Source organism: Emiliania huxleyi, assembly GCF_000372725.1.
Source record: "Emiliania huxleyi CCMP1516 unplaced genomic scaffold EMIHUscaffold_74, whole genome shotgun sequence".
In the NCBI taxonomy this organism is placed as follows: Eukaryota; Haptophyta; order Isochrysidales; family Noelaerhabdaceae; genus Emiliania; species Emiliania huxleyi.
Genome location: NW_005196456.1, coordinates 71,547 through 81,910, shown reverse-complemented (window position 1 = coordinate 81,910; position 10,364 = coordinate 71,547). Strand labels below are relative to the sequence as shown.

The following is a 10,364-nucleotide window of genomic DNA, read 5'->3' as shown; positions in this document are numbered from 1 at the left end:
GGCGAGGGCGAGTCCGACCTGCTGACGATCCTCTCGGACGCGTCGTCGCCCCAGTTCTGCCGCTATATCTCCGGCTCCTCGTCGACGGCCGTCCCTTCTGCCGGCACGTGCGGCTGGCTCGACGGGCGCGTGATCGACCAGGAGCAGTGCCAGGCGGAGTTCTGCGCGAGCGGCGCCGAAGGCTACCTCACGTTCATCGAGGAGCTCGTCGCCTGGATGCAGCGCAACGCGCTGCCGTTCGGTGCCGCTCTCTCGGTCATCGTCCTCGTGCAGTGCGTCGCGCTGGCAAACGCGTGGCAGCTTCGGAGGCGCTTCCAGCAGGAGGGGCGGGAGCTCCGCGCGCGGAAGCGCCGCAAGCAGCGCCGCGACGACCGCCGCCACGACGACGAGATCCGCCGCCGCCGCCGCCGCGAGGCCGAGCGCCTCCGCCGCGAGGAAGGCCGCGCCTACGAGCGCACCGCATCGCCCGTGCAGGCGGCGCCGGACTCGGACTCGACTCGGGCTCCAACTCGGACTCCGACTCGGACTCCAACTCGAACTCCGACTCGGACTCCGACTCGGACTTCGACTCGGAGCCGCGCCGCGGGAGGAGAGTACGTGTCGCCAGGAGTCGCGCGTGCACGCGAGGCCCGTGGGGACAAAGTTGCGATGGCAGTCTGAGGGGAGCGCACAAGCGGAGAGGGTGGCCAGGGCGCAGGTTCTTTGCGCTCTGGGCAAGCGCACGGCTTTCGCGTCCTTGGGCACTTTGAGTCGCCCGTCGTTACGTTGGCGCGCCCGTTACGTTGGCGCGAGAGTGCTAGCGGGGTACTTTTGTACGTTTCTTTTGTCCTTTGTAGTGCCAGTGGCCCGTACCCGGTGGCCGGTGTGTCGTGCGACTGAGTTTTGTTGTAAAATTCTTTTGCTCTCTACGTCACTGTATTAGGCATTCGTATATTTAGAGCTAGGTGTACCTCAACTAAGCTCGCGTTCTCCGACTGCGCCGATGCGTCCCCAGTGCCCAGAGACACTGCGAGTCAAACTTTCTTCTCACTGTCACTCGTCACAGACGTCACTGGACACTGCTCACTCCGCACCTACACGGTCGCTTCGCTACAGCGGTTGTCCAGAGTGCGTCAGAGCTCAGACTGCCACTGGGACTACGTGGCTGGGTCGACAGGAGTAGGAGAATTGGGGGACCACTTGACGGTCGCGGCCTTCCGACTCGCGCCTCCGCCTCACTGGCACTATTGTAGCCCTGGCCGGTGCGCGTGCGGAGTTGAAACTCCCGAGTAAAAATTCGAACGCGTTCTCTCACGGTGACCAAAAAATGTCCACCTCAGAGGCACCTCCGGAGGCAGGCCGCCGCACGCCGGCGACACAGCTCCAGCTGTCGAGCTGACCCGCAGCTCCTCTCAGAGCGGGAACTGTGACGAAAGTTGACTGAGGCGGTTGTCAGGAATCATCATACGGATCACATGGTGGCTCTCTCATGACGGGAGAGCGACCGACCACTCCTGGGTGGCACTGCCACCGGTGTCGCTCGACGTCCTGTCGACAGCGTGCCGACAGCGACACAGACCATGTGGGACGCGTCGAGTATCGACCTCTACTGCTTACCCAGCCTTCGAGTGTATCCTGGCTGTGGTCCCACACCCACTGGTGTCCATCTCAGAGACCGCAGGAGGTCATGAGGGTCGATGGGAGTGCCAACCCCACAATGCCTAAAGACCCAGCCCAGTAACCTCTTAGAGCTCTAGTCCCATGGCACCGTGGGCCAGACTGCCTTGGCGCGACGTGCGGCCTCCTTGTCCGCCTTGAGTGCCGCGTCTCGTTTGAGCTGCTGCCACCCTCCCGCACTGAGCAGTAGGTCGCGTAGCGCCGGCAGCTCGGAGTGGCGTGGCTCGTTGGTGATGGCCGTCCCCCAGATGATTGTACTCGCGCTGCGAGTCATCGGCACCCATGACCGCCCACGGCAAGGAGCCGTCGGCGCCGCCGTAGAGAGGCTTGAACGTGTCCACAAAGCTCTCGGCGTGGAGCTGCTCGACCTCCTTGATCGATCCATCGGTGAAACGGAAGGTCGAGATGCTGTGCTTCTTGAGCAGGCCACTTACTTGGTTCTTGTATGTATACGTCTCCTCAGTGGTCATTGTGTCACTCTTCGCGATGGCCACCACGAGCGGCACCAGCGTGTGCAGCCGCTGCATTAGCTCGACGTCGGCGCGCTTCATGCGGTGCGGCGGGATCACACCGGTGTGAGCTTGTTCCGGATGAGCGCAGTGGCCTCTGGGTCAGAGAGGAAGACCTTGTCAGGCAGAAGCGCCTTGCGTCGACCACCTGCACCTGTACCTGTCTTTGAGCGTGAGTCCCGCTTGTTGATGCCACGCACAGTAGAGTTGGAAGCCATGCGCAGAGCGACAGCAGGTGCCTGCGCAGCCTGGCGACGTTGCTACGAGCAAAATTGGGCTGTGGAAGAGCTGGTCGTTTTTGGGTCCACCAAATATGGATGCTATTCAAAGGCATGCCTCCTGACGGGGCGGCAGTATCATGCAGGCGTGTTGTATGTCTATAGTGACGCTACCCGGTTCAGCATGTGGAGCTCCACCCGCTCGTTTCTCAATCTTCACTCTGGTCCGGAGCGCACCCGCACAGGGCGGAAGGTGCAACGGGAGGCGCTCGATGGGGCGACACGCGGAGGTGCGAAAAGATCGGCAGTCCAAGGACTGGCCCAATCGGCTCGACTCATGGAACAGAACCAGTGCCCACCTTCAGGCGCCTCGTGCCACCGGCATGGTTTGGTGATCGGGTTGCCAGGCAGCCATGACAACGTCCTGAGCAACACGAGGAGGATGACCGTGTGGCCCTTGGCGAGGGCGTCAGGTACAGCGTAATCGCCGTGGTCCTTCGCCGCCACCCATCCGTCGCCGCTGACACGGTCCAGTTGCTCCTCCGTGTCCGGGTCACCCCGTTGGGGGTGGCCGAGGACGACGACGGAGAAAAAAAAAACTGTTCAGTTTTCAAAGGCAAAACGCCAGCCTACGCCCTCCCCTCACACTGACACTTCTCCCCTATTCCCGTCTTTAGGTTGCGCACATCTCCCAGCGAGCTAGGTTCTCCGCTTTTTCTCCCCTAGTCATCTGCCCGCGCCGCGCGCCTCTGTGGGCGTCTAGTGCAGCCACTGACAGAACTGTTCCAAAGGAGTGGTCAACGTCTCGCCTGAAGTCGGGTGGGCTCGCGCACTGCTTAGCCCTAGGGGAGGGGTGTGTGTGAGGTGTCGGAATGGTAAGGTTTCAGGCCGCCAAGGTGTGGGGGATTTGGGGGATGAGTCAGGAGCCAGCAGCCTTCCTGCTGGACCTGAGTTCACAGCTCCTCCGCCCGACGGGGTGGTCCCTTGGATTCGGGCCCCGCTCCCTTTTCCTGCGCCTGGTCTGTCCCTGTCAAGTGTGTGTTGCGAGATGCAGAGCTGGTTAGGCTGGAGCGCGGGCGGTGCGGTGGCAGGCGAGGGCAGCGCGGTAGGCGAGAGGCGGCCGCGGGGCTTCGAGTGGCGCGATAGGAGGGTAGGCTGGCTGTGGAGGGGCGCCGCGTGGCCTCGGCAAATGAGTAGTGCTTTATGAGCGGCCAGTTTTGTGCGTATTGCATATCGAGCCTGCGGTGTGGCCTAGTTGGTGCAGCGTTCGGGTCGGGGACGTTTTGGTCGTTGGTTCGAGCCCAGCTGGTGCAGTTCGTAGTCGCGTAGCGCGCGGGTGCGCGGCAGCCTCGGCAACCGAGGCGACAGTGGCGAGCAGGGGCGAGCAGGGGCGAGCAGGGGTCAGAGCAGTGCGGCGCGCCGAATTTTTTTCGATGGGCTCGGTCAGTGGGCGTGTCAGGAGGCGGCCGGCCGGGAGAAACTCGGCAGTAAAACTCCCGCGCCGGCCCAGGAGGTGGGAGTGTCACGGAGGCGGCCATTGGCGCGCGCTCCTTGTCTTCGTGGGTCCGAGTTTTTTCGGACGACGACGGAGAGGTGCTCCTCGGTGTTGCCCTTTGCGCCGGAGGGGAGGAACGGAGTGTAGCACTTGAACTCCCAGCACGTGGTCGTGGTAGGAGCCAAAGGCAAAGCGGATCAAGTCCGGGATGTGTCCTGTGAGACTATGTGTCCTGTGCGCATAGTAGTGTGTGTGTGTGTGTGTGTGCGGGTGCGGTATCATTCGCTGCCAGTCGTCCAGTCGATGATCGATCGATCGAACGCCCTCGCTATTATCGGAGATGGAGCGGAGTCGAGTAAGTACAGGAGTGCTCTCATACATACACTCGCGCGCGAACAGGGCTTAAACAACCATAAAGCGCAGTCTCCAGGGGCGCGTCCTCCAGGTCTGAGAGATTGTTTGTCAGGTCTGCAATCAGCTCGCGCAGCTCCGCCGCTTCGCCTTCGGCGCGGCTGGCGAAACCAAACGAGTGCACGATGCGAACATTTCATTTTTACCCAACTTTTTGCGGGGCCGTCGCCTCCCTAGATGCGAACGAATACGCAACTCGCAAGCAAGGAGCTGGCATCAGATACGCAAAAGAAAGAGAGAGAGAGAGAGATAACACCGAAGAGAAGGCCCGCCGCCTAAACATGGGCTGCAAGGCGCGCGGGCAACCCGGCCAACCCTTCGACCACAAGAACGGCCACGGCTACGTCAAGGCGCATCGCGGTTTCTACCACGACGCGATCTTTGTCAAGCGCAACAACTTCAACCTGCTGCTCCACGAGACGTTCGGCGGCGGCTTCTCGCCCACCGCCGTTCTCAAGCTGCGCCGCCTCGCGCGCAAAGTCACGCGCGGCAGCGTCGACCGCACGGCCTACTCGCCCAAGTACTCGCTTTCTTTTATGTCCCACCATGCAGAGCGCATCTCTCTCTCTGTTGTGCGAGGCGTGAACCGCGCCATTCGCTCTCACCTGGCAACCCTGTCTGCACGTCTCGCGCGCGCGTGAACAGGGCTCCAGCCCCCAAATGATGTGTGAGTGTTAGAGTTGTTTGGTATTGCTAATCTCTCTCGATCGAGAAACGAGACGGCGCCGGCCAAACAAAAGAAAGACGGCCTGCTAGTAAGTGTGAGCCCGACCCAGGTCGTAGTTAGTGCGCTGTGTATGTATGGATGTATGTTAACGCGCGCTTGGAAGAGAGGAATCTTATTTAGCGAGGGGTCCCGTACCACGCGGAATCGGCCCTATCCAGTGCTCAAGTGCTCAAGGTGCTCCCGCCTTCGCGCGAGGGAACGTACGCAAGTCGCCAAAAGTCAAGGAGGTCTCCGCCTGGTTTCCAACTCACGTCAACGCGCGGCAGCATGTTCGAACCGAGCATGGGGTGGGCCTCGGCAGTCGTTGCCCTCGGAGTATGCGCGCTGCATACTCGTCGAACGCGCGGAACTATCCAGCGCCTTGAACGGGAGACGGAAGAGCTCAAGGTGGAGAATGCGGCTGAGAAGGCGAGGCGGGAGGCGGCAGAGGCCAAGGCAGCGGCTGAGGGAGGGGCTGGGCGGGAAGTGGACACTCGAGCGGACACCAAGATGGCGGCCTCCTTTGTCCTCCTCCTCCTTTTCCTCCTCCTCATAATCCTTCTCCAAGTCTTGCCCATCTCCATGTCCACAGAGGCGGTGGCAGCGGCGGCGGTGGTGGTGGTTGCCGCAGAGGAGGGAGCGCGGCGGGAAGAGGGGGCCAAGGCAGCGGCCGAGGAGGTGGCGCGCCGAGAGGCGGAGGCCAAGGCAGCGGCTCAGGAGCGGGCTCGGCGGGTGGCAGAGGACAGGGCAGAGGCCGCGGAGAGGGCGCAGCGGGCGGCAGAGGCAGCGCTCGCTGCCCAGGGCGCTGAGCACGCAGCCGTGCTCGAGGCGCTCAACGGCGCGACCCGCTCCGAGGCAGTGGAAGACCTGCGCCGCTTTTGTGGCTCCTGGTCATCGACGACGCAGCAAACCAAGAAGGACAAGGAGCAGCTGATGGAGCAGCTGACGGGACGCCGCAATGGTCTGTCGGGTGACCGACCCAGCATGGAGGTTGTGAACGACGACGGCGAGAATGGCCATCTGGTGCATGAATGACACCAGTCGACCCATTGTCGAGCGTGTCTTGTCGACTGTCCTGCATGAGTGCGATCTCGGTCTCGCACCCGAAAGCATGATCCAGTTTCTGTCCTGTTAAAACGGCCATTTTCAGTGTATGTAGCTCTTTCATAGGACATAGCTCTTTACACATTTATGCCAGGCTTTTCATGCCTCGTGTCTTCACAGAACAGTAGATGTCGTAAAGCCGTAAGCTTTGCTGGTAATACAGCACAGGCCCTGCGCTGTTCTCAAACTGCGCAGCGTGATCAGGCAGCCCGGGGGGGAGCGTAGACCAGGCGCTGAAGGTGGGAGCTGCCATGCGAAGACCACTAGCACTTGGAGCACTTGGAGTGCGGTCATTTGCGGCCCGCGTTTTCTTTCTTTGGAAAATTCTTTGTGGAATGCAAATTCTTTCTCTGGTGTACCTGTGTTAGGGATCCCTAGTGCCAGTGCGCGCCAGTCGCGTGCCCAGTTTTGTGCGAGGGAGTTGCTTGTAGAATTCTTTCTCTCGCTTGGGTCGATCATCCCTGTGTGTGTGCCCCGTGTGTGCCTCTCATCGCCGTCGCGCTGCTGCCACTTGCGCGGTCTATCGCGCTCCCCGCTGCAGTCAGCCGCGCGGTTTGGGCATCGCACCACCTGTTCGAGCGGCCGCCAGGAATCCTTACTCGAGGATCTGGCGAATGTGAAGGTCCCTGCCGAAGAAGACCGTGAGATTCTGGCGTTTGCGGCGCGGCCAAAGGTGCCGCCGTGGGGCCCTGCCAGTGCTGCTCGTGCTTCACGAGTTCTGGGGACTCTCCGGCTCGATTGTGGACAAAGCACAGGGCCTCGCTGACGAGCTGGGCTGCCTGTGCATCGCGCCTGACTGCTTTCGCGGTGAGACCACCGACTTCGTGCCAAAGGCGATCTGGCTTGCGCTGTCCACACCCCAGCAGCGCGTCAACACAGACTTGGCCGCGGTGCTGCGCTGGGCCGCATCGCAGGACGGTGTAGCGGAGAATTTCCCAGTTAGGGTGCTCGGCTTCTGCTTTGGAGGTGGCAAGGCGATTGGCTTTACGACTACAATGCGCCCTGACGCGGCGACGTTCGTGTTTTATGGCGAGCCGGTACTCAAGGTCGAGGCTCTGGCCGCACTGAGCGCTCCCGTGTGCGGCATCTATGGGGCGGAGGACCCGCAGCCAACAACAAACCGAGCGGCAGCGGCGCGCTTCCAGTCGGCGCTGGCAGAGGCTGGGGTCGAGCACGATGTTACTTGCTACGAAGGCGTTGGGCATGCCTTTTGGAAGGACATGGGGCAGATAGAGCGACGAGAGACGCCACAAATCGCGGCGTGGCGGCAGAGCACCACCTTCCTGCGCACCTTCTTTGACGGGTGACCAGGAGCATGGTGGGCCGACCGGCTACCGACAGCCGGGGTCTTAGTGAGCGACTGCCGGTGCCCCCCAGAACCTTCCGAGATTTCGGTTTATTAAATACACAGGGGATAATTGTTTCTTTTATGCACGTGCCATGTGGCCCATGGGCGCGCAGGCAGGCAGGGGGGTTGTCAGGGCCAGGCCCAGGCGCAAATTCCCATGCGCAGCCCACAGGGGCCAGCGGGCCGCCACATTGCACGCAAGACGGCGAGGCGTGACCGCGTGCCATCACAGCAACAGAAGCGGCCCGCGCGCATCCTCCTGCCACGAATCTGCCGTCGCAAGTTGTGGAACAAGAAGAAGAGGTTTGCTCTCCCCTTTGCTTGAGCTCACCAGCAGCCAGGGTCGTCGATTTGGAGGCTTCTTTCGAAAAAGAAGAAAAAGAAAACGCTTTTAGCCGCGAAGAGCTCTTCCCGCCCTCCTCTCCTCGAAGGCGCGGAAATGCGCACATCCTAAACCCATTGTCTGCATCGCATTCCCACGTCACCCCTTGTGCCCGATCGTCTCACCGAGCGCTGTGCCGCCGCCTCCCGCGCCGCCAGACACGCCCAGCACAACGCGATGGCTGACTTTGACCTCGGCGGCATCTTCTTTACGGACCAGAGCGCAAACAACGGGGCCGGAGAGCGGCTCGCGGGCGAGGGCGACAGCGACTACCTGCCAGCCAAGGCGCAGCTCAAGTACCGCGAGTTCCTCCGCGACTTTCGCCGCGAGGAGGAGTACATCTACCGCTCGCTGCTCCGCTCGGCAATCGGGCTCAAGCAGGCACCCTCCCTCTCTCCTCCGCCGCCGCCTTCGTATTTGCTGCGGCGGCTACGGCCGCCTCCCTCCCGCACCGACCCCGTCCCCGGCCTTTGCTCCCTCGCCCTCGTCTGCGCCCTACCCGTCGCCCCTCTGCGCGACCGCCGGCGCCGACTCTCTCACGACAAAGCCTAGCCGCCGCCCACTCCACGCCTCGACCCCCCCTCCCCGGCCACCCGCCGTGCCTCCCGACGCCGCGCGCCTCGCCGTCGCCCCGCAGTACGTCGTCGAGGTCGACATCGACCACCTCATGATGTGGGACGCAAAGCTCGGCACCGAGCTGCTGCGCCGGCCGGGCCTGCACCTGCCGCTCTTTGAAAAGGCGCACCACCTCCGCCCCTCCGCCCGCCAGCCCCGACCCTCGCCACCCCGCCGCACCGGCGCCGGCGACGCCCCTCTCCACCCCCACCCCCACCGCCGCCATCGCCACCGCCAACGCCGACGTTGCCGCCGCCGCCGCCGCCGCCGCCGCGTCACTACGGCCATCTTCAGCGCCGCGCCGCCGCCCTGGCCACAACTGCCCCCCCCACCGCCCCCCTCCGTCGCCCTCGACGCGCTTGGGTGCCCGCAGTGGCGGCCGCAAAGAAGCTGAGCCCGGGTCCTGACTCTCACTCCAACCCCAACCCCAACCCAGGCTGCGATCGAGGCTGCCATCCTCACGTCTCTCACCGACCACGAGGCGGTCGAGACGGAGCGGCTGCAGATCCAGGTGCAGGCACTTCCGAGACACTTCCGAGGCACCCTCGCAGGCGCTTTCCGAGACGCGTTTGTAGAGCAGCGCTGTCGGCGCTCCCCCTTGTCACTTCCGAGACGCCTCCTCGGGCGCGCTGCAGTAGGGCGCCCCCGCTAATCCCTCTCCCCCCCCTCTCGCGCGCCCAGGTCACCCTCACCTCCTCCAAGCAGCCGATCACGATCCGCGAGATGCTCGCGTCGACAGTCGCGCAGGTCGTCACTATTCCGGGCATCGTCATCGCCTCGTCCAAGGTCAAGGCAAAGGGCACCGAGATCTTCGCGCAGTGCGCGAGCTGCCAAAACGTCAAGAAGCTGCCCGTGCGCGCGGGCTTCGCCGGCGCCGCGATGCCGCGTGTCTGCGACCGGCCGCGGCAGCCAAACGAGCAGCCGTGCCCGCTCGACCCGTGCGCCACCTCCTAGATGCGGCCAGCGCCAGACGCCACCAGACGTCCTCCTCCGCCACCTCCTCCGCCACCTCCGCCACCACCTCCGCCACCTCCGCCGCCGCCACCTCCGCCACCACCTCCGCCACCACCTCCGCCACCACCTCCCCTGGTTGCTCGCAGGTACGTCATCCTGCCGGAGAAGTGCAAGTACGTCGACCAGCAGACGTGGAAGCTGCAAGAGTCGCCTGAGATGGTTCCGACAGGCGAGATGCCACGCTCGGTGATGCTCACGGCCAGCCGCCCCTAGATGCGGACCACGGTGTCTCTTGTTAACCAGCTCTCGCACTCGAGTGCACACGCATTCTCAGCCGTAGTCGACCGTCCCCAGCTGCACTCATGCATTCGTGTCCCTCGCATTCGTGCGATGCTGCGAATCGGCACGAGACCGCGTCCATCCCCTCACCCTTTGCGAAGCCTCACTGCAGGTCGACCGCCGCCTGGTCGACCGCGCCAACCCGGGCGACCGCGTCACCGTCACCGGCATCATGTCGATCCTCTCCCAGCAGGGCGGCCGCTCCGAGGACAAGAAGGTTGCGATCCGCACGCCGTACCTGCAGGCGAGGCGCCTAGTCGGAGATCGCTGCCCCTCGGCTGGACTAGCGTGGCTCGTCCCCGCAGACATCGTCTGCGGGGCACAACGCAGAGCCCCCAGTCGCAAGCAGCAGCCCCAGTCGCGAACCTCAGCGCCGCCCTCCCCGCCGCCCCCCCCACCCCCCCCCACCCCCCCCACCTCAAACACCACTCAGGTGCTTGGCGTGCGGCACGGGTTTGAGGCCCGCACCGCGGACGGCGAGTCCCTCGCCGAGTTCTCGCAGCAGGAGGAGGAGGAGTTCCGCGAGCTCGCCCGCGACCCAAAGGCGAGATGCCTCCGAGATCGAGATCGCACGAGATCGCACGAGATCGCACCGCCGGGATGCCGGCCCCTCTCCCTCTTCTACCT

General features: G+C 63.7%; 4 protein-coding genes across 4 annotated transcripts in view; 3 read left to right on the top strand and 1 right to left on the bottom strand.

Annotated features, from left to right (window-relative positions):
- EMIHUDRAFT_358856 (hypothetical protein) lies at positions 1 to 906 on the top strand (the record flags this gene model as incomplete). The annotated part of the gene is made up of 1 exon (XM_005760704.1): positions 1 to 906. A coding segment is annotated over one exon (660 nt), but the record flags the coding sequence as incomplete, so codon positions are not given.
- An 826-nt stretch (positions 907 to 1,732) lies between these two features.
- EMIHUDRAFT_217449 (hypothetical protein) lies at positions 1,733 to 4,429 on the bottom strand (the record flags this gene model as incomplete). Its single annotated transcript, XM_005760703.1, has 7 exons — positions 1,733 to 1,835; positions 1,915 to 2,260; positions 2,366 to 2,485; positions 2,743 to 2,923; positions 4,044 to 4,093; positions 4,290 to 4,379; positions 4,423 to 4,429. The coding sequence occupies 7 exons, from the start codon at positions 4,427 to 4,429 to the stop codon at positions 1,733 to 1,735; spliced, it is 897 nt and encodes a 298-aa protein (XP_005760760.1).
- A 2,665-nt stretch (positions 4,430 to 7,094) lies between these two features.
- EMIHUDRAFT_312010 (hypothetical protein) lies at positions 7,095 to 7,406 on the top strand (the record flags this gene model as incomplete). Its single annotated transcript, XM_005760702.1, has 1 exon — positions 7,095 to 7,406. The coding sequence occupies one exon, from the start codon at positions 7,095 to 7,097 to the stop codon at positions 7,404 to 7,406; it is 312 nt and encodes a 103-aa protein (XP_005760759.1).
- Positions 7,407 to 8,006: 600 nt separating this feature from the next.
- The window catches only part of EMIHUDRAFT_106050 (hypothetical protein), a gene marked incomplete at both ends in the record, with an annotated part of 4,772 nt that continues 2,414 nt past the window's right edge, over positions 8,007 to 10,364 (top strand). The window contains 5 exons of the mRNA XM_005760701.1: positions 8,007 to 8,288; positions 8,881 to 8,955; positions 9,126 to 9,382; positions 9,545 to 9,617; positions 9,850 to 9,954. Of these exons, the coding sequence (XP_005760758.1) occupies positions 8,007 to 8,288; positions 8,881 to 8,955; positions 9,126 to 9,382; positions 9,545 to 9,617; positions 9,850 to 9,954 (792 nt within the window). The remainder of the gene's footprint in view (positions 8,289 to 8,880; positions 8,956 to 9,125; positions 9,383 to 9,544; positions 9,618 to 9,849; positions 9,955 to 10,364) is intronic.